The sequence below is a fragment of the Nothoprocta perdicaria genome, unplaced genomic scaffold, assembly GCF_003342845.1.
Source record: "Nothoprocta perdicaria isolate Ctin4 unplaced genomic scaffold, notPer1 scaffold_112, whole genome shotgun sequence".
Classification (NCBI taxonomy): Eukaryota; Metazoa; Chordata; class Aves; order Tinamiformes; family Tinamidae; genus Nothoprocta; species Nothoprocta perdicaria.
In genome coordinates, this window is record NW_020454228.1 from 1,394,707 (window position 1) to 1,417,784 (window position 23,078).

The window sequence follows — 23,078 nt, forward strand, 5'->3', positions numbered from 1 at the left end:
CCGGCCCCAGCCCCGGCCCCGGCCCCGGGGGAGGCGGCCGTGGCGGCCACGCGCGCACGAAACGCGCGCGGGCCCCGGCTCGAAGCAGGGCGGCCCGGCCGGAGCCGCTCGCAGCCGGCCCGGTGGTGCCGGCGCGGGGGCATCGCGCAGAGCGGCACCTTCCTGCCGGGATCCTTCCCGGCGCGCCTTCCCGAACTCTGTGTGTGTGTACAAATATATATACACATTATTTATTTATTTATTTTTAAATATATATTTTTATATTTTTTATATATATATATATCTACATACATAGGTACTGCAGGTCCCTGCTGCTCCTCAGAGACAGGATGGGTGCCCACAGCGCGAACTCTTGATCCCAGTGCCAGAGCCAGCGGGTTTGCCCTGGGAGGCAGCTCTTCCCTGGGCCTCGGCCCACCGGCACCTGTAAGGAAGCCCCCTCGGAACCAAGGGTCTCCCTGCGGTTTAAAAAGGAAAGGGAAATCACCAGAGTGGATTTCAAATGGTGCCAAGTCCCTCATGGAAGAAGGAGGCAGCACTGTATTTGGGCACTGGGGTCAAGGATGCCCAGGGAGGCTGTGGAGTCTCCTTCTCCGGAGCTCTTGCCAACTCGCCTGGATGCCGCCCTGTGCCCCGTGCTCTGGGTGTCCCTGTTGGAGCAGGGGGTTGGACTAGATGACCTCTAGAGGTCCCTTCCAACCTCAGCCATTCCGTGATTCTGTGGATGGCGGCGCCGGAGCGGTGCCCGGTGCGCGGGCTCGGGGCGGGCGCAGGCACTCGGAGCGCGGCGGGACGCTGGCCGGATCCAGCGCCGGGCGCTCCGGCAGTGCCGGTGGGCGCTGCCTGCTGTGGTGCGAGGCCCCGCGGTGCCAAGTCAGCCCCACAGCGGTTTCTTTAATGGATGTGAGTCAGAAGCAGTAATTGCTGTTGAGTCAGCGCTCAGCCCTGCACGGTCCTGACATTTTCTCTCCATGTCGAAGCCATAGGGCTGCGTTTCCTGCATTACCAAGCAGGGCTGCTTCGGGGTGGAGGTGGGTATTTGTATTCCCTGGGTAAGGAAGGGAGAGGAAGGGGAGGATGGTTGCTGCCATCCTCCTTTGCCCCGTAGTTAGATGGACTGCAGGCTCGTGGTCTCAGCTCCTTATGTTCCAGCCCGGACTGCCAACCTGGGATATCCTTGGGGCTTTTAGCAGCCATCATCTTTCTGCCCTCCTTTCACAGGGCTGGTCTTTTAGCCTGGTGTAGTCGTCGTGTCTCAGTCTTTGTTACCCTGTCAGCGTGGCCGTGGTTGGGATCCCCCTTCACGGCTGCAGTTTGGTTGTTGAGCTTGGGCGTTTGCAGGGCTCTGCACGGCCCTCTGGTCCCTTCTGGCACAACCCACATGCGAGAACCACGTGCTGTGGTCATGCAGAGTCACTTACCGGGTATTCATCAGCACGCTGCAGGCTTCTCATATGAAAAGCACAGGGAAATGTAAGGTTACTATTAACTTTACTGTCATGTCTTCCTAAATAAAATTAAAAATCCATTGAACTACCTGATACCAAAATACAGTTGCAAGGCGCACTGGCCACCGCTTGCTCCCTCTTCACCTCCCTTCTGGCTTTGTTATCAGGAGTGCAGGATCAGATCTGCCGGATTTGCAGTTGTATGCAAATGCTCTATTTGCATATAGCAAACCAATCATTGAATCACAGAATCCCTAAGGCTGGAAGGGACCTCGAGAGATCATCCAGTCCATCCCCCTGCACACGGAGGGTCACCTAGACATGGCACAGGGCGGCATCCAGGCGGGTTTGAAGACCTCCAGAGAAGGAGACTCCACAACCTCTCTGGGCAGCCTGTGCCAGGGCTCTGGCACCCTCACTGTTAAGACATTTTTCCTTAAGTTCTTGGGAACTTTTGGTGCTTCAGTTTGTGGCCATTTCCTCTAGACCTGTCGTCGTCCACCACTGAAAAGAGACCAGCCCCATTCTCCTCACTCCCTTCCCTGAAGTATTTATACACACTGATCAGATTCCCCCTCAGCCTTCTCTATATCTACATCTGCATCTGCATCTGCATCTACATCTACATCCACATTTATATCCACACCTACATCCACATCTACAAACATCTACATCATATACTAAACTATACTTCATTATTAAGCTCTTTGCTTGCATTCTCCTCAGCTCTCCTCGATCCGATACACGCACAGCTTGATGGACATCATTGACCACAGAGACAAGGATCTCCACAGTTGAGACCATGTAGTCTATGAAAACAAGGAATGAAACACACTTTATAAATTAAATTAATTTTTAAACCAGTGTCTATTAGCAGTTCCACGACATCATTGTTCTCCTTCTGTAAATTGTAAAGGCGACTATTGCACAAGACTTGACAATTACTGCTTATTAAGATTAATTATTTTAAGCTCTTTCCATGTTTTTCTAATTAAACATCATTAGACTAGAGAATAGCTTTCATATTCCTTTAATGTTTAATTTAATAAACATTCCCTTTGGAAACCATGTGGCTGTGGTATGCATGCTAAACATCTGGAAATTAGGAATGGAAGTAACCTAGAATTCAAAGACAGAAATTCGTATTAGACAGTAGACAGGTCTGATGTATTTGGTCTCCCAGGTAGGGCTTCCTTTCCCTGCATGAAAGGTTACAACTGGAGCTGAACTTTGCTGAACAGTAGCATGTTAATTAAAAAAAAAAAAAAAGGAAAAAAAAGAAAGAATATAGGGGAAACAAAGCTTTGCTCAGTCTCACATCAGGATTACATCTTGATGTGATGTTAGTGATTCTAAGGTCACTAGGACAATAAAAGATAAAAACCTGCTATTTCAAGGATACATATGTATGTGCGTGTGTATATTTATTTGTATGTATGTGTATATATACACACACATATATATTTAAGTATAAATTCAATAAAACATGAATTTTTACTTGCATGTTGCTGAAAGCTGAAGAATTTTGTTCATGAAAGACTGAAGGAAAAGTGCTGTATAGCTATCATGTTCTTACTCAGCCAACTAAAACAGAAATAAAAGGCCCGTTATTAAGGAAAAAAGCAAATATAGCTTTAGCATAAGCAACTCTCCTCACTGTAGTACTGAGGGCGGCTGCAGGGGAGCTGGTGGAGTGGGGATCTGCAAGGAGAAGACTCTCCATGAGGACACCCACTATCAAAGGGAAATCATGTTCCTACCAACCAACCTTTTTTTTTTTTTTTAATTTTATTTATATCAAAATATTTTAGCCAAACCAACACATATGCCTGATGGAAGGAGTGTGCCGGCTCCTTTGCGGGCACACAACGGGTTTGCTTCCTCTCCCAAAAACAAAATGCCGTCATTCAGTGGAACAAGATTAGCTAAGGCCCTGACCGCCCTGTGAGGGAGCGCCAGCTCCTGCTCCCGCTTTACAGAAACTGAGATAATGATGCTTAAATCAACATCCAAAGTCACTTGGGAAAATAATTTTGACTTCCAGTCTCTTGCATCCCACCCAGACGAGGAAAGAGGATAGTCCAAAATAAAATGGAAAACAAACAAGCACCAGTCACCACAGCTTGTTTCAACAGCTTCCTGCAGACCCGTGACTTTTTTTTTTTAATCCAAGCTCAAAGCAACAGATAAGGATTCCCTCCTTTATTGAGGAGATAAGTCCCACATCATTTGGCTTTGAAGTTTACGAGGAGCTGTAAAATAACCATTTAATTAAAACCTGAAGGAACGTGAGAGGCTGACTGGCTGCATGGCTTGCCTCCGATAGGATCACCCAATTACTCTTTAAAGAGAGCCCTCAGCCAGGCTGGCATCTCATGACGTAACGAAGCCGCTATGTTTTTTTTATGAGGTTATCCTAACTTTCCTGCAACAACAAGTGGAAACTAAGCCACAGCCCTGAGGAGAGGGGCCCGTGTCAGCCTGGTACGATATGGGCAATAGAGACCATCAGTCCAACCCCCTGCTCCAGCAGGGACACGCAGAGCACGGGGCACAGGGCGGCATCCAGGCGGGTTTGGAAGAGCTCCAGAGAAGGAGACTCCACAGCCTCCCTGGGCAGCCTGTGCCAGGGCTCTGGCACCCTCACAGGAAGGAAGTTCCTCCTCACATGGAGCTGGAACTGCCCGTGTTGCAGTTTGTACCCATTGCCACTTGTCCTGTCACTGGCCACCACTGAGAAGAGCTTGGCCCCTTCCTCCCTGCATTCACCCCTTAGGTAGTTTGTACATGTTGATCAGATCCCCTCTCAGCCTTCTCTTCTCCAGGCTAACCAGGCCCAGTTCACTCAGTCTCTCCTCGTGTTCCAGTCCCTTAATCATCTTGGTTGCCCTCCGCTGGACCCTCTCTAGAAGCTCCACATTCCAAAAGAATGTATATTATCTCACATTTATTGTATTTGAACTGATAAAAGAGGTTAAAATAAAAGAGTGAAAGCTCTTCTCAGTTGAGAACTCACATCAGGATAATTAAGAGTAGCTCCATAGATATCATTGGCATAAACCCCCATAACTCTGCATACGTAAGGTGATAATAACGATATTTTGGATGATGTTGCTCTCTGTATTTAAAAAAAGAAAACAAGGATATATGAACATAATTTTAATACAGTATTAGAGACACTGCCCTGATACTTCTTACTGGTTTCCCACAGTCTTTCAGTGGGATTGCTAAGTGCTGCTCAGGTACTGAATTTAGTGAGTGACTGGGATTTACAGGAAAAAGAAAAGCACCACCATAACTTCCCTGATTGTGAGATTATTTTACATCCCCAAAGATTATTGTTCTTGGGCCCATGCCTGTACAGTGCCAGTCACTCACAGTTGCCTCTGACTCCAGGTTATTCCTTTCAGACACAGCAAGGAGAGGTGAGGGACAGTGCACAGCGCGCGGCTGGATTTATTTCTGTCATTCTTTTACACACTCATTCTTCATGTAAGGAGTTCAGCACATTTCTTACCATTTCCTTCCATTCCCTGAGTCTCTCCTGAATCAAAGTGGCTTTTTTTTCACTCCAAGTACCATTAAGTCTCCATTTCAGAGGAGAAGCAGGTCTGTTTTTGTGAATCCCTCAAACAAACAGTAGTTCCCAGGGAATTTATTTTGATCCTGCAAATTGCAGGCTTCAGGTAATCGTCTGACCTACCAGTTTGAAAACATGACTATTTCAGTTTTCAGTCTTTGGAAATGATGCAGAATGTATCATAGTATTTCTGCACAATGAAATGGGGAACGAAAGAAAAGGCAAAGAAGAAGAAGAAAACAAGTGTTAAAAATTATTCTGATGGTTAAGAAAACCTCTGTCCATTTTAGGCAATTATTTTAAAAGCTTAAGCATTCTTTTGCTCAGTATTTCTGCTTGCAGTTTCGGAGCTTTCTTGCTTAAGATATATATATATTTTCTTTGATAGACAAGTTAAATGGGCCAGCAGCATGAACAGTACTGCCTAGTTTTCAGGTGTAAGATTCTAAGGATAAGATACACAAGGTGTTAAAAAAGTGTGGGAGACAAGAGCATCGTGAGCTGCAGTATCCTGGAGCAGGATTACTGTAATGAATAGCAGCAACAAAAATGCATTCAAATATCTTAAGATTTCTATAATTTTGAAGCATATGTAGTCCTAAGAGATTGACTATACTTAAACTGTTTTTCTAAATCTTAAAAATCAACAACAAAAAAAAGGGAAATTGAGATGAGATTGCGATTAATCATAAGATCAATCACCATATTTTCCAGGCCCAGCACTAACAATTTTTTCCATAATTTAACATCAAAGCTGGAAAACAGCATTCCGGAAGCACGAGGCACCATCCGCGCTTGCAGCCTTGGTCCGCGACGCGGAGGCAGCCCTGGCCGCTCACCCTCCCTCGCGGCTTTCGGAGGCGGCCGACGGCTTGAGCAACATTAACCTTGGAGGAAAGGGAGACGTTTTTTCCCAGTCCACCCCATTCTTGCACGGGAGGGAGGGAGGGAGGGAAGGGCTGGACGCCAGGAGGAAGATCCGCACACCGCTAAGGCAGGACGGAGGGCAGGCGCATCCCGCCGGGGCTCACCTGCTTGCCCGCAGCTGCCAGAGGGACATTTGCTGCGATTCCTGCAGCGCAGCGGGATGACAGAAAACGAGAAAGGCACCTCAGGGCGCAAACAGCCTTTGGCCCTGCAGCATGGAGCTCCTTCCGCGCTGGGACCCTTCCCGTAGGTCAGGAAGGGAAGCCGGTTGCTGGTGGGCACGCAGCTCCAGGGGCCCTTGGCTGAGACCCCTCAGCGGAGGCCGCGCGAGCGCTCGGCCTCCCTGCGCCCGCGGAGGCGGCTGCGCCGCGGTCGCTGTCCCCGGAGGGCAGAGCAGGCTGAACGCCAGCTCCTGTGATGAACCACAGAACCACGGAAGGGCTGAGCCTGGAAGGGACCCATGGAGATCACCTAGTGCAACCCCCTGCTCCAGCAGGGACACGCAGAGCACGGGGCGGCCGCGGTGCCTCCACTGGGGGCATGGCGCGTTTTGGCCGGCCTCCAGCCGGCCTTTCAGAGCCTGGATCAGGCTGCTCGGGGCCTCGGCAGCCGCGCGGGGTCGCGGGGGCCGGGGACAGCAGGGCAGGGCCACGGCACGGAGCAGCACCGTGGCTGGAGGCCCCGGGGCAGGCGGCCGCCCGCGAGGGCCTCCAGGCCTCGCCGGGCAGCCGGCGCCCCTAGGGACAGGGTGGTGACGGTTCGGGTCGGACGCGGTGATCTCTGAGGTCGCTGCCAACCGTGACGCCGCGCTGGTTGCAGTGCCAGCGCTGCCCTCCCGAGCGCGTGCCCGCTGCGCCGGCCATGGCAGGCCCGGGCTGCCTCGGGCGCAGCGTTGTTCCTGTGACACCCCCGAGGGGTGCGCAGCATTTAGCACTTCAAAAGCTTGCTGCTGGTCACACCAGGTAGGAAAACAAACCCGGGAAAAGATCGTAACAGCACCGGATTCTTCTCGGCTCTCACCGCATTAGGAAACAGCGACATTCACATTATTGCACTGCTCTGCGTTAGCACTACACATAGTACATTGCTATATATTCTATGCAGGTCTAACTCTGTAAGCTTTTTATTTTGCTTTAGTAATGCAGCTCTTGTGGTTTAATTAGTTCAGCAGGGCTCTGCTTCAGCAGTTTCCTGACACTCCCATTTTACCAATTTCTTTATAAAGACATCAGCACAAGAATCATTTATTTATTCTCCTTTCTCTTGCTTCTTGATCCTCTAATCCTTTATATCATAAAAGGTCTGCAAAAAACTCATGTGAATCACTAGGGGTCCCTCATCACAGGTTCGGGACCACTGCCAAAGTAGGTTTGTTGTGCAGACCTCAATCATAGCAGCAAACACGGATAATGGTACAAATAAGTTAGATCACCAAAAGCAAAAAGGAAGCCAATTTAACCCATCAAATAATGGTGCCTGCTCCAGACAGTCAGCCAAGTTGTACAGATTATGTTTGAAATCAAATAAAAAGTTCGCACGTATTTTCTGTTTTATGAATACTCACTTGTCTTCCCTCCTTTAATCTTAGTAAATAACTGAGTGAACAAATCACATGAATGATCCAAAACAGAATGAGTGAGATGAAGTGTCACCATGGAAAGTACTAATATACTTATTTTTATATATGTATATACAGACACACATACACACAGGTACATGTATATAAATAAATATATATATATGAAGATTTTCTCATTCTGAATTTTCATTGAAGTTGTGCTTTTATAGAAAACACGCTGTTGATCCTTTTCTCTACCTTTTCACTAGGATACCAGCAGTAACTCCAAGCGGATCTCTTTCCAAACAGCATGATGTGTTGCTTGTAGGTAAAGGCTCTCATGTAATAGGTGACACCCAGCTAAGAGGCTGGGCAGCACCAGGCCCAGTGGGGCCACGGCTCCCAAATTTTCTTCTCCTCCTTTCACTTGCCAAGCAGTATCCCGGAGAGCAGAAGAATGGGTTATGTACTACCCTGTGCAGTGTGCCACCAGCATTTTGGATGCCCTCATCTGGAGGCCTCACTTGAAGCACCTTCTGCCCCCAGTCTCCCCTTCTCCTACATACTGGCGGGCTTCAGGAAGCAGAGGGGCTTAATGCCAAGGATACAATGGCAGGTGCTTTGGGACTCTAGGAACTAGCGCTGCAGCTTTGCGTGGTGGGACGCCCGCGATAAACCAGAGTGTGTCCCAAGTTTGTCATAATTTTGTTATGAAAAAAAAAGCTACGAAGCAAGTTAGATTCATAAATGAAAATGTATTTTACCTTTATACATGCTATACATGTCATGCAGATGAAGAAATCTACAGGTTATACAATGGCACCATGATAAAATATAACGTGACATTTGTCAAACACAATGTATTACAGCAAAACATCTTGTTTCTGATTTTTTTTTTTATTTAGGAAATAAATGTGTGACTAATTTGGAAGACACAGTTTCATGCTACAGCTTACTGCACAGTCAAAAGAAAGGGGTTTTTGTTTGTTTTTGTTGTGTTTTTTTTTTCCCTGAAGTACACTAACATAAATAGAGCTGCATTGCTGTACGTATATTTTCTTTATCACGCGCTATTTCATTGGTTACTTTCCTGCTGCTGGCTTTAAAAAGCACAAGAACAGGGCTACAAGTGAGTTCAGGCTATACTGCTGTGAACTCTCTTAAATAATAATTAACAAAGTTTTCACTTTTTTTTTTTTTTTTTGTATTCGCTTCCAAAAAGATCTGTATTTACTACTTTTTTCTTTTCGACAAGGAACTGGACAAACAAGTCCTCAAAGCAGCACATGATCTAGCAGAAAAGCTACCATAGTTCACCAACAGAAATCAAATCAACATCGTATGGCACATAATGTCTACACGTTACACATTCCTGATGTGAAGTTTTCCATACAGATGCCTAAGGAATATTAAGGGGGCTAAGCAGAGTTCTCTGTGTCTCTGTGGGCTTTCATGTTTTGGCGGCAACAGTTGTACCTTGTTTTGCTGCTGACTGTATGTGTTGTTGCTGAGCCTACAGGAAGACAGACCCCCTTCTCCTGCTGACTGAGAGGCTGCTGGTGTTCACCACGTGCCTGCATCTCCCAGGACTCGCACGTTACCTGACCACCCCCGACACACGCATTGGGATCCACTACAGCTACACAGCACATGGGAAGTAAGGGATTACACGAGGCGTCCGGCCTACGTTTCTTACAGGTGTAACACCACGGATGACTGTAACACAGAAGTGAGAGTCGCTCCAGGACTATTAGCGTTAACCAGTAACTGCCACTAGTGACTAAAAATGCCATAAAAATTACCTTAAAGGGTAACTCCACTACACTCCACAGTCAACAAGGAGAATCCTTCTGATGCCAGGAGTTGTTTTCTTTTCATGCCTCTTCAGCTACAGCTCTGAATTACACACTTGCATACAAGTTGCCAGGATTCCTTATTGATGGCCCCCCCCAAAAAAAAAGGCACAAAGCTAAAGTACAATATATTCCATTTCAATGCACTGTGGGCAAACGTCATCATTATTTACAAGAAAAAAGATATCTAAACAGATTCGGAATGGGAAAACTTAAGACAGAATGATTTTAAAATAAAATGCACATTTAAAATAAAACCAAAAATCACAGTGAAGTGTTCAGATGAATTTTAAATTAAAAGAAGAAACAAGTGCTTTATTAGCAGCTAAAGCTCAAATTCTAATGCATACTTAGTCTTCCCTGAAACTACCAAGGCTCTAGATCACCGATTTCTACCAAAAGCAGCCAGTTATTCGACGTATCCCTTGGGAAGACGGTTATATTCGGCTCTGATTATTTGAAATCCAGTGTTCAAGGACTGCAGAAGCTTTTTCAAGGGACAAGCTCATATTTCACTGCCAGTAGCATCACAGGGATAGACATCCTCCAGAAACTGCTACCACTGTCAATTAAACAAAAGAAAACTAAGTCAGGTATGCAAGTTGGATGACTTCAGTTCTGTAATTCAGAATGCTCTCTTTTCTTAAAATTACCTGTAGTGCTGTATTTCTTAACTGTCATTACATTTTTTTTTTCTCACCTAATTTGCTGGCATTCCAGGATAAAATATTCTACCCCACGTGCAGGTATTATAGCAGTGAAAAAGGGGAAGCAGACACAGGAACCCACAGCATCACAGAACGGTTGAGGTTGGAAGGGGCCTCTAGAGACCATCCAGTCCAACCCCCTGCTCCAGCAGGCACACCCAGAGCACGGGGCACAGTTACCATTTCCTAGGTTGGCTCTACTTTTAGCTGTTTTTTTCAGGCTAACAGGCTCCAAAAACAGGTAAAAAAGGTATGTAATTAATAAAGCGAAAGCGCAACTCTCTTCTTGCTGCACTCTGAATAAATAAATGAAGTGTTTCCATTTAGCAGGTACTCCTGGTTGCTACGATGCGCTCAGTTCACATATGATACCAACTGAGTAAGAGCTGTGAATATGGAAGATTATGCTCACTTTAAACATCCTGGAGACCAGCTCTTCTTCTATCATATGCCTATCACCTAGCATATCTAACACATAGGCTGTTTACCATTGACACGTTCTTCTAGAAGGCGCATCAATAATCGCAGCAGGTTATCCTATTTAAGGGTGTTTATCACAATACTGTACCTTTATCTGGTTTGCAGAAAAGCAAGCTTGTCAACAGATAGAATTAAGTGTATTTTCCTGTCCTGGACTGTTAAATCCCTCAATCAAGTTTTTGTTGCAGTCATCTAGGCTAATGGTTTCACTGGAGATTTTGGAGTAGGTCGCTTGGCCTGTAAAATCCAGGAGATCTTCTAGAGCCTTGGAATTACTCGTCCCATTTTGGTCCAAGGAAACACTGGGCATGAGTTCGTTCATGGGTGAATATTCAGGGATAGAGATGAGCTCTTCTTTTGAAACAGGGCTACACAAAGGATAAAGGCAAGAAGATGCAGAAATAAAGGCGTGTGACTTTTCATTGAGCAGAAATCAAATTCATCGTCTGACAGAAAAAAAACATACTATTGATCTTAAGGCTGGCTGCAGTAAGACTTTACCTAAAATTTATCCCATGCCAAACAGAAAGAGATTATTCCTTAAAAATTAATGTTTGGCTATGGTGGCTGCGTGATGTGAACATTTATCTCTTAGGAATACATCTCAGGAAGTTAATATCTGATGGTTTACTGAACAGCTTCTGAACAGACATTATCTCAGGACCTGCACATTTCATTACTTGAATAACTACTTTCATTGCATCTTGCAAATTATAGTCCTGATCCTTCAGCCTTTACATAAAGAGTTTACATACACTCTTGTTTCACAGTCTAAATAAAAATATCTTTCTTAATAGTTTGTGATATAGTTCAGACATAGAAGTCACAGAGAATTTCACCTAACGAGTGTTGTGGGCAGCTGAGCCCTTGCTGAGAGCAAAAGGCCGGGACACACTTCAGCGTGGGGAGCAGAGGGCAGACGAGGGGGTCTCCTTAGGATTCTTAAACCTGGGAAGGTGGAGGATGGGCTGTGAGCAGAACTCCTGCATGTCACATCCTGCTCCACAAAAACTAGGGGGTGCCAAGTAGGAGATGGGGTTTAACACGGATCCAAGAACATTTCCTCGTGGAGCTGTGGGACTTGCTCCTTGGTGCAAAGGATCAAGTCTTGCTCTGCATGCAAAGAGCCTCAGCAAGTTCAAGAAGGCCTTCAAGAAGGCCTGTCAGTGGACACCAGGAAGGGAGGGACGTGCCCTGCGCTACCCCTTAAACAAAACGTCCCCATGGTCTGGATTGCAGAGGGCGGCTGGGCTCAAGTGCTCTCCCTATTTTTCTTCTCATTGGAATTTGCAGAGTGGAGAATAATGTGGATGGACCTCTGGTCTCACCCAGCACCCCATTTCTTACACTCTTATGCAGGTTTACTGGAAGTGCTGAAACAGGATAAGGGGTTAATTTGGCTTGCTGATTAGGGAACTACGGTATCAGAATTCCATGTTTAAAATTCAGAGCTAGCTTTCCCATAGCAACCTTATCAACCGCCTTCCTTCACGTAAATCTTCCCACTAAAATCCAACAGTATCCACAAACAGGAAGTCATTTATTCATTTCCATATATTTGTTCAGGTTAAATAATATCAAGAAAATGATGAATTTCCTATTTTATTCTGTTTATAGGGAGCTCATGCAATTTTGATAGGAATAAAAAACTGGTGGCACCTGGACATCATCTACAGCAGTTACATCCACAGTAATCCTGATTCTCAGGACAATCTGAAAGGTTTGGGCAAATCTGTATGAAACAGTAGCAAGAAGCATGGAGTGTTTTCAGTACTTTTTTCAGTGTGTGTGAGAAGAGGCTGGTGACTTTAATCTGAAACTAACACCTTGCACCTCTACAGACGCGAGTGACCAGGGAGCAGGCACCACCCTGACACGTTCCGGATTAGTGAGAGGAAGAGGAGTGCGGATTGACAGGTAAAATGCAAAACTTCAGATGTGGCTAACGTGAATTCCACAATTTCTGCTAGTGCATGTGGCCTGTACCTCACATCCATAGACTGAACCTCATCTGCTGAATCTTCCGTGCTGTTGGCTTTCCCATCCACAGCCTCCAGCTGAATAAGTGCCGAGGCCGGCTTCAGTCCGTTAGCAACTACAGCCTGGGAAGGCATCACAGGGGCAGCACTTTCTGGGCTTTGGTTTTTCAGACAGGTTGCCAGTCCATTGATCTCTGAAAGAGAAAACATGACAGTAGCAATATCTGTGTTTAAATGATATACATATTTAAAAAAAGCTTTTAAGTTATAGATGGAGTAGAAAGGAGGAGTATAGCAGGAGCCAATTTCATCTGTGATTCATTGTACTGTATTGTAAATCCTCCTTTCCGCTATAAAATTGCTCTTTGTGATACATTTTTCTAAATTTAAAGAAGCCAAAAGAGAACGGAGAAAATGCAATATAGATAAATCTCACAGTTACTTTTTTTGGTAAGTTTTAAAGTATATATACTACTTTCATCAAGTAATATCAAATGCAAGAAATTTAAAGTAATATAATCCCTCGCCAACTTGTTTGCATACATTTTTTTTTAACCTACAAAACTATAACGAGAACATGGAAACTGAATCAACCTGCAGCTTGGAGCTTCTTGTTTACATAGGTGCTACCTCAGAGGCTCTCTGGGGGAGAGACTTTCTTCCACTTAAGTGGCTAAACAAGAGGTGAGCCCTTCCTTTCTAATATTCAACCCATTTACGCAAGTGTGGTCGTTTCTTCTGGAGAGGAAAGCTAAGGACTTGTGGTAAGGCAGCGCTCTATCTGAGGTCTCTCACATCTTTTAAAAGAACTAACTGTGAAAGCAAGTCAGAAGAACATGGCAACATTTACCTGGCTGGTTGAAAACAAGGGCTTTCGGCTGCTTTTCCACGTTCAGAGTTGATGGTATCTCCAGTTTCGGCTCTTCCTTCTGTAATTAAGTAACAGAACAACTGTATGAGAAGAAGGACTGCAACCTTCATGGAAGTGACTGGATTCAGAGCTTGGCAGAGTGCCCATAGTAAGCAGGTGGTCCAACAGCAATAGAGCATAGATTTTTTTGGTAAGTATAGAATTAAAAAATTCTAAAAACAAACAACCTGAAATGTCAGAGAGCTTACTAAAGTAACTAAAGAGTCAGCTTCCTTAGTAGAAAACATAGAATAGAAGTGAAAACTAAGCTGTCCTAGTCCTCACTCCCACGTTCCTGGCAGGCTTAGCAAAAGGAGCTGAGCAGCCAGGTCACGCTGGGAGACACCACGCTGGAGCAGAACCGCGACACCAGCCGCTCCACCAAGAGGGGCCACCACCAAGGGGTGGGCTCTCCCCCCTCGCTAGGCACAAAACAGTGTCTGGGACACAGGCACAGTCACTCTTAGCTCTCAAATGCATCTAGGATTTGGGGATACAGCGTTCCTAACCACACCTGCTAACATGGAACTATGCTCAATTTTCACAAATGGGTGATAAGCAATAAAACAAAACAAAAAACACACTGTTTCATACCTTTATTTCTGGTGTTTCACTCCTCCTTGTTCTCTTCATTATTTCATCTATTCTCTAGAAATGAAAATAAATTAGAGCATTAGAAAGCAGGTGACATGCTTAACTCAAGAGACTAATACAGAAACATGTTTCTCTACTATGACTTCAGCCCTGCCTCTCCTGAAAAAGGGAACATAAATAAGAGAATACAGAAAACAAAAGATTAAAAAACAGATGAGAGTTGGCTTTTATGCATCAAGTCTCGCAAAACATGACTTTCTCATTAGACACCATTTAGAGAAAACCATTTTAGTACCGGGTGTTTGTAGTCACAAGCTCTGCTCCAAAACAAGATACTTATTTTGTCAACAGCAGCTATCATTTCCACCTAGTTGCTTTTCCAACTATTTTTAAATGCTTGCTTTTTTAAACAGTTAGGCTTTCTAGAATGCAGGAGTAGAATGAAGTATTTTAAGTTATTTCTGATGGAAATGTGCCAGATGTTACTCCAAAAATCACTTTCTAACTCTTTGCCCATCAAAAATCTCATCTCTTTGCACCAGAATGCAAGGAAATGGTCAGATTTAAAGTCATTTTGGTTTGATATTCTAATCTGCAACAGTAACACACATCCAGCACAGTGGCAAACAATTAAAAATGACACCCTGGAATATCATGTGTGGAAAAAAGACTCTTTACAACCAGACAGAGGTTCTGTGCTGTACAGCTCTGCAGCTGTCCCCTCTTTGCTGCCACAGAGCTGTATTTAAAGCCAAATGCAGCAGCTCTGGCTGTAACCTCGTGCAGAAACAGTCACAGTGGTCACCAGACAGTCCTGCTGCCACTGCATAATATATATATCCAAAGAGGAGGAGGGAGGAAACCTGTTTTTTAATGGCATTGACCTTTGCAATTAAAAGCATGCAGATTTTGTGGGGAAGGTTTGGGTAGGCTGAATGAGCTGACAAAGTTGCTCATTCCTCAATAGACTGTGGTGTCCCAGGCTGGGCACTGACCACCACTTGCCCCAGCACGTCCTTCCTTATTTGTCTCAGGCATTTAATTTTGTGGGGAGAGGCTAATTCGGTGCCTCTCTAATTCCTAGTGGAAAACCATTTGCCTTCGTAACTCAACCTCGTGACAGATTTTGATGTTCCCCTAACTTGCAAATAGCATACACTGCATGAGGCAAAAACAGCCATCTGTAATCGTGCTCAGATTATTATTAGTAGAATCTAATAAACCTCATAAACCTCTGAGTTTGTGCATTTAAACAAGAAATGAAATAATTATCTTAAATGAGAAACAAGCCTCTACCTTCTTTCGCTCCAGTCTTTCTTGCTCAATTTGCTGCATGATTTGTTCCCTTTCAAGACGAAGCTGTTCAGCTGCCTCACGGGCTTTCATTTCTGCTTCTTCCTTCTAATCAAAATATGCAAAATATGATAGCTCCATTACTTATTTCAGGCAGATTATCAAATACTACACTATCTTACACTTCCACATATATATGGACATATCCATGTTGCTGTTGGCAATAGCCATCTTCTAAAATACAAGAAGTTTTATATATGCAATTGAGATGATACCTGTTTCTCAAGTTTGGCTTGGAGCTCTCTTTCTTGCTTTTCCTTTAGCATTTGCTCCTCCTCGGCTCTCCTCCTGGCTTCCTCTTCTGCCTTTTTTCTAGCTGCTTCTTCTTCGCGCTTTTTTTCCTCCTCTTTCTTACGAGCTTCTGCCTCCAGGCGAAGTCTTTCTTCTTCTGCCTTTCTCTTCTGCTCTTCTCTTTCAAGCCTGCACAAATATTCCAGTATTTTAAAAATATTTCACTTTGTCTAGTGTGAATCCTGTCATATGCCTGGTATGCAATCAGCATCAACCAATACAAGCATCAGTACATGCTTCTGTGGAGATGTAGAGATACGGCTAAGAGGCTGGGCACAGATTCAAAATTCAGATGGCTATTAAACTTCCAATCTTACTTTTCTTTCAAAGCCATCTCACAGAAATTATATTTCCCTTTAAAAACAGCATGGTTAAAGAAAGAAAAAACACACTAGTTCTGATTTCAGATAGAAAAGAAAAATAATGTTCTGTAAGGTTCAAAATTCAAAACGTCCCTCTTGTGCACCATTTCAACCCCAGTGTTATAGCAAGTAAATACTTCCTTCCTTCATTTCAGCTGAAGACAAAAGAGGCTGAACAAGCAGCTACGAAGTTTCTTAAATCTATGTTGGTCACTGGCCAGCCTGTTCAAGAGCTGCTTTGGCTACTCATCATTCCTTCTCTTTGCATATTGGGAATTCAGTAAATATTCCCATTGGGCCCAACTGCCAGAAGCTGGTGATTCTTTGAACCACATTTTCAGTAACAACATGACAGCAACAGAGCTGAATGTAAACAGGCAGATTTAGTGATTTAATATTAGGGACTTGCAGGAAGGTGGAATTTGCTGTCACTCACAATCAGAATCCGAGACTGAGAACAACCCAAAAGTTCATTGACAGGAGAAAGCCACGGTTCATGGTTAGACACAGCAAACTTCACTTGGCCCACACTGTTAATGCCCTCAAGTGCCCACGACAGTGTTGGTCAAGGACATTAATCTCAGACTATGTTGTTGCAAGATGTCCTGCAGTCTAAAACATACATTGTGACTGAAAAAATGGCTCCTTCCACATGGACTAGCTTGGTTAGAACTACCACAAGTATTTGAAAATAACCTGCAGACTGCAGTGTGCACACACTGGAAGTACTGAATGAACAGTTTTGTCCTCCAGCTTCCTAAATTTCTAGTCTGTAGCAGTACTAGACAAAGACTGCAAAAGATACTAATGAATAAGGGATCAAAACTCAAAGAAATAAAGACTTCATCTTTTTTAGGATGACAGTAGCTGTCTTGTGAAACAACATGGTTTCTACCATTTTCTGTGGCACAAGCTACTGCAGCAACATTTCGGGGACAAGGACAGTGCAAGGTCAGTATAGCCCACAGTACAAGTAGAGAGACATGATTATTAGGTAAGAATTATCACACATTAACAGAGATACCTTTCCCGCTCTTCCCTTTCTTGCCTCTCCCTTTCTTCCTGCTCTTTTTGCAGGCGTGCCTGTCGTCTTTTCTCAGCTAGAATCTTTGAAGCTTCTTCTGCATCGGTTGTTCCTGCTGTGAGCTTCCCTGGAAAGACAGCAAGGCTGGAAATTTAGGCAGAAAAATGAGAGTGTGCCCAGCACTTCTGCACTAGGACAGCAGCTGAAATGGGCCCGGTTCACACCATTAAGCCATCCTTGCGTTCCCAAAGCATGCATCAGCACTTTCAGCAAGTAGAACACTGGATACGGAAGAGTATCCTTGAATTTCAACATGTTCTCATTCCCATTAGCAACAAATATTAGCCAAATAGGAGCTACCTTGTGAGAATTACACAATCACTGGTTCGGGTAGGGACCTTCACAGGTCCCTATAACCCCATCACCGAGTAGCTTCATGAAAGAAGAGAACCTCACGCTGTAAAGGTGTGCTGGGCCCCCAGAACCTTGCAGTGAGCTCTGGCAACAAACCCACCTTCGGTGCTTTCAGGCTTCCCTGCCGCAGGCGGGTGCTTCTCAGCAGCTGCCTGCCCTGGCTCCTCGGCGCGCGCTCCCGGGGATCTCGGGTGGCCGGCGTTCTCCTTCTCCTTGTCCGCTTTCTTCTTAGGAGTCTCCTGGCTGAGATGAGAAGCGGCACGATGCTTCACAGGTGAAGCCGGGTATTGTTTGGCGTTTTTAGGAGACTGGGGATAAGTCTTTGCAGCTGTCCTGATGAGGAAAACAAAAGGGGCCATTATGCAACTGGGAATGAAGTTCCATCTTCACATACCCGATTTGTCTTGCTGTCTCTGGTTACACAGGAATATCAGTAGTTTTGCACAATGGTGCATAGAAAATACCCTGGAGGCAAAACAATCAGAACCTGAAATGCAGGAAATTAGCAAGCAAGTGCCAATGACTACAGATAAGTCAGATGTAGAAGATCAAAACTATTGGCTGAGTTGCAGGAAAATGATATGAAATCACTAACTACCGACTGCCATTTCATTAATAATTTGGTCAACAGCATTGTGTTCAGCAGCTCATCTCAACATTTAATGCAAAGCTATGATTGTTTTCTCTCTGGAACAGTTCGGATGAGTTGTAGCGTAGATGCTTTCATCAGGGTACTTCTCAAACACGGTCTTTTTTCCAATAGCTTCTGTTTTTCTAAAAATGCAGCCAATATTGCTATACATGAGGGTAAGCTGGGCAGCACAAAAAGAGACAGAATTGACACCAAATCATTCTACAGTCGGCTCCACTATTTGAGTGCTTTAACCATCACCAAGACAATGCTCTAGGTTTCCCTGCTTGAGCGGGAAGGTTGGACTAGATGATCTCTAGAGGTCCCTTCCAATCTTGAAGATTCTGTGATTCTGTGATTCTGTAACAACAGACTGAAGGTTCAAAACTGAGGCCTGGAGCTTTTTACAGGCCTGCACTTGTGGCCTGCAGTGGCATTGCTGCGACAGCCTGTTTGCCTCTTGCCCGTGCTCTAGATTCTGTGATAACCTGGATGTCAGTTCTTAAAGAAAGGGCAAAGATTCTTGATGTTCAGTGAAAATACAGGCACTCTAAGAGAACAGATTACAGGGAGACATTAAGCTACATACAACCACTATTTACTGATTATATAACAGCAGTAACTGGTATTACGTACTTGTACCATTAAGAAGGACCATGTGACTATTTCGGAGGTAAAACAGATTACAATCTTAAAAGTAACAGTGATTTATGTTGAATCACATTAGAAAAAATAATTTCACACTAATGTGAACACTACACATGCAGTTTTAACCTGGCTTACAGATATGAAATTACGATACAAATGTGTTATCCCTTATCACCCTTTTTCATCTACGCTATATACACTTTGATGTACTCCAACTGATGTTTTCTGTACTATGTACCCCTTCTCACAGACCATAAACATGAAAAATGAGACCATTTACGAATGGCTGAGGATCTGTGGACTACAGCACCAAGTTTTGTATAAATTTAACTCTGTGGCCAGAAACTCCTACCTCCAATTCAGCACTTATATTATGGAGGAGACAATAAAAGTCATGAGTCTTCCCTCCTCAGTGCAATTCATAAATTTAGGTTGCCTCGTATACACGGCTCACACAGGTACTTTACCATTACAGCCATTTCCAACTGTATTTCATAAAAAAAAAAAAATGTGAATAAGAGGGTAAAGAGCCTTTCTTAACGTTTCTGCAAAGCCCAGAGGATATTCTTGTTAACCAGATACTTCTTCACAGTGCTGTCGCTTCTTGCTCTCTTTGCTTTGCACTTCTGACTTCATCGTGTACTTCTTGCGGCGCTTTTAATTTAACTTTTAATGCTGTTAATTTAACTTGTTGTGACAGGAGGAACAAAAACAGTCCCACAACTAAGGCTGAGTCATTTTTAGTAATAGTAAAGAAGAAATTGTTCTCTCATAAAGACTTGACAATCAGACTTAAAATTAAGAGGTTGGTAGGAAGGAGTCTAGCCAGGAGAACACGTATCTTGCACCGCATCAGGATTGGCGCAGACAGGCTGCACAACTTACCTGTTGGGCAAGAAGCTGGCACTAAATGTGTTATTTGAATAATACAGCTTTGAGCTTTCAGACCTGGTGATCTTTTTGCAAGCATGGCTTTACATGTTGTCGAGCAACTACAAGGGAGAAGGATGTGCAAAACAGCTCACTGCAAGGAGGACACCAGCACGGTGGGAAGGAGAGAAAAGCTATCAGTGACAAGAATCTTTATTCAGAAAATGCCAAATAACTCATTCGATGCCTGTAAAAAGTACTAAGGAAAGAGTGCTTTCCACTTTTTATTTAAACATATTGTCATCTGGTACATTTAACATTGAAAAAAAATGTTATTGGAAAAGAAGCATTACTCCTCCTAGTGTTTATATGATGCTACTTTTTACCAGCAGGGGACAAGCTTGATTATGAAAAACAGAATATGGGATCATTAAGGGAAATGTACAAACACTTGCAGATGCATTTGCTTAACATCGAGTGTACCTTCAAAAGGTCTTTTATTTTTGCCTTGGAGAAAACAGAGGGGATGTAATGAAATCCTTGTAAGAACTGGAACACAAAACTCTGCCTTATAATATGAATATCGGAGAATTAAGAAAAAGACTCTCAAAAATCCAAGAAATTGCAGCATGTTAGTTACCTGAAATTTAACTCATCTGGAACATTTGATTTTGAAGAATATGGATGTACAGGAAGCATCTTCCTCCAAACAAAGGTACAAAATAAATTTTACTGCTGCCATTATCTCACCTAAGACCCTGTGCTGACATGGGGACAACAGCTGGTAAGAAGCTGTTCTCATCCTGGCTTCCACAAGCACTAAAATGTCTCTCATTTTTGATTAAAGAGGGCCAGCAGTAGCCCACACTGCAGAGCACATCTCGGGAACAGCACAAGAAGAACTCCAAGCTTATTTCAGCCATAAAAAATAAGGTCCATGGAGCGCTCCCGAGTCGGAGGTCACATCCCATTCTGGACACAAGCAGCGAGACAGAGGACAGGGAGCTTCCAAAGCCAGGCACGGGGCAGGTCACCGGGATGCTGCTTTTAAAGAAGAAGTCCGCAGCTCTGGACCTGCTGCGTTTCCTTCCCTGCCATCTCCCTGTTATTCCTGGCAGCCCAAGCTCTGCTGCAGCCCCACGGAAGGCTCCTGTCCTCAAGCCGTCTTTCTGAGCCCGCTCTGATCAAACACAACTTCTGGGCTCTCACGTTTTTGCTCTGTTATCTGTGCTATTTTCTCAAGGGATTTTTTTTTCACTCTTAGTTTTGATCTTTTCCAGCCAAAGAAAAGAGAATTTGATGTCTACTTTTACGTTTCCTAAAAGACTACAAACTCACTATAGCTCTATTTAACATCACTATTTTATTTGATAGCTGTACTGCTTCAGACGTGTTCAAAACCTTGAAGTGGGCCATCCTGGAGGGATTGAGAAATATTCCTAAATTCCACAGATAATTTTAAACGAAAAGGAAAGATCAGACAACCTGACAGAGAGCTCCAAAAGTCTCACTCCCAGCATTAAATCCAAGGGCCAGCCGGATCATCAGCTGTCACTGGAACTGCATGAAGAGGTCAGTATTTTTATACACTATGCCAGGCAGGATTATTTTTTTAATTTCTGAGAGGAAGTTTCAAGAGGGCAGAAGCAGAACTGTTCTTCTGGAATCAGTAGCAAAGATTTATTTCAATGCTATTTGGTGAAGCTCTCAAGGTCACAGAGGGTATCCTAATTGGGCCACGTTAAGATTAAATGTTCAGCAATACATTTCTAGCCATGGTCAGAAGTAGATCCTCTTGAGGCCTCTTAATTCCTCCATACAGCCTCTACTTCTTCCTCTAAGCAGAACAGTTTGTATTACTTAACGGGGATTGAAACATTTTCCCCCTCAAAATAGTTCTCAAAATCTGTACGATTATCTCCTGGGGAAAAAAAAAGCCTCAGTTTTTGTTTTATTTTATGGATACTGGTTCTAGGAATCACACCTGGGCAGGCTCTTCTGCATGCTGTACTGAACAGCTGATTGTTTCTCAAAACCATATTTTTGCTTAGGGTGTCTCTAGGACAGACTGTCTGCCCCCCGTGAGCTGCTGCACCATCAGCAATCCATTTCCCTCCAAAGACTTTCTGCAACTGCTTATGATTCTTGGTCTATCTTTTATAGTGGTTGGATGAACTGACAGATGCCCTGTGAACTGGGAACACTGGCAACTTACATTGTAATATATATTTTTATAGCTCAAACCTTTTTTCTTTATATTTTACAATGCCACTGCATGAAGGTCTATTCAAAATTGAAAGGAAAAAATTGCTCCTTCGCTGACTCGTCATTAACATTTCCTGTTACAGAAATCCATAGCATTCCACGATGTGCAAAATGACACAGCTCGGTATCTGATGACTGTATACATACCATATTGCTAGTTTAAGGATCTGTGGCCCAAAATGGAAATATGAACCAAGTATTGCAATTTCACTGTGTAGGTCTGAAACAGAAAGAATGTCCAGCAACACAGCACCAGGGGGTTCCTATATTTGGTCTAATACCAGATTCACGAAAAAATCATCCTCCCCAAAGGGCTACACACAAAAAGGTGAAACAGAAAAGGAATATTAGCTAGTTTCAAGCAGGATACATTTGTCAAAAAGGAGTTAGTAGGACTGATTCAAAATATGGTCAGGTTCAGGTAAAAAAATAGCATTTATCCACTGTCTTATTCCTATCTACCCTATCCTTCCTATGTATTACGCATCTATTATCTATATATATATATACACCTACATTATATTTCTACATATCTTGGATCTCCAGAGAAATGGAGATCATTTCTGAGATGAGTAAGAGCGAGGCTCGTGAAAAGGCTTTAGGGAAAAAAGCAGGACACCCACTGTAGCCACGATTATTCCTGCGTACCTCTGCATTTGAGGCAAACTCAGTATCCTGCACAAACCCAGCCAGAGGCAAACTGCTTTATACTAATGAATGGCAAACAGAGATACCTGGAGTGTCCAAAAAAAAAAAAAAAAATCCCCCCCAAAACCCCACGTGTGAGAAGCAACTCAGTTGCCATTAAGCCTAGCTAGGCTCTCAGTCCACAGGTCTGAGGGAAAGAAAACACAAAGGTCTGCAAGGAAACAAAGATGAAAAGGGCAGGTTTAGATGGGGCACAGTAAGTATATTTATGGACCCAGCTGGTCATGTCAGCAAAAGGAAATGCGTATTTTACATGCTGAAATTTCTACTCAATGCTCCGATTTTGTGCATTCCTTCGCATTTGGCAGAGCTTCTTCAAAACCATGTAAAACAAAAGCATGCAAGCATTTTTTTAAAATAAATATGGTAAATCTTAGATAAAACTTAATGAGAGTTACCAAATGAAAAATAAATGCATAGCAAATTTTCAAGACCAAGAAAAGGGAGACAAGTGCCTCTAGTGTCTCTTAACTCTG

General features: G+C 43.8%; 1 protein-coding gene across 2 annotated transcripts in view; it reads right to left on the reverse strand.

The window, feature by feature from the left end:
* Positions 1-8,334: 8,334 nt before the first annotated feature.
* The window catches only part of MAP7D2 (MAP7 domain containing 2), a 43,739-nt gene continuing 28,995 nt past the window's right edge, over positions 8,335-23,078 (reverse strand). For both annotated transcript variants that reach the window (XM_026052320.1, XM_026052312.1), the window contains 9 exons: positions 17,581-17,813; positions 17,067-17,193; positions 15,605-15,809; positions 15,333-15,437; positions 14,037-14,090; positions 13,383-13,461; positions 12,540-12,726; positions 10,642-10,921; positions 8,335-9,928 (listed from right to left, as the gene is read on the reverse strand). In XM_026052320.1, the coding sequence (XP_025908105.1) occupies positions 10,672-10,921; positions 12,540-12,726; positions 13,383-13,461; positions 14,037-14,090; positions 15,333-15,437; positions 15,605-15,809; positions 17,067-17,193; positions 17,581-17,813 (1,240 nt within the window). In that variant the 3' untranslated portion in view covers positions 8,335-9,928; positions 10,642-10,671. The remainder of the gene's footprint in view (positions 9,929-10,641; positions 10,922-12,539; positions 12,727-13,382; positions 13,462-14,036; positions 14,091-15,332; positions 15,438-15,604; positions 15,810-17,066; positions 17,194-17,580; positions 17,814-23,078) is intronic.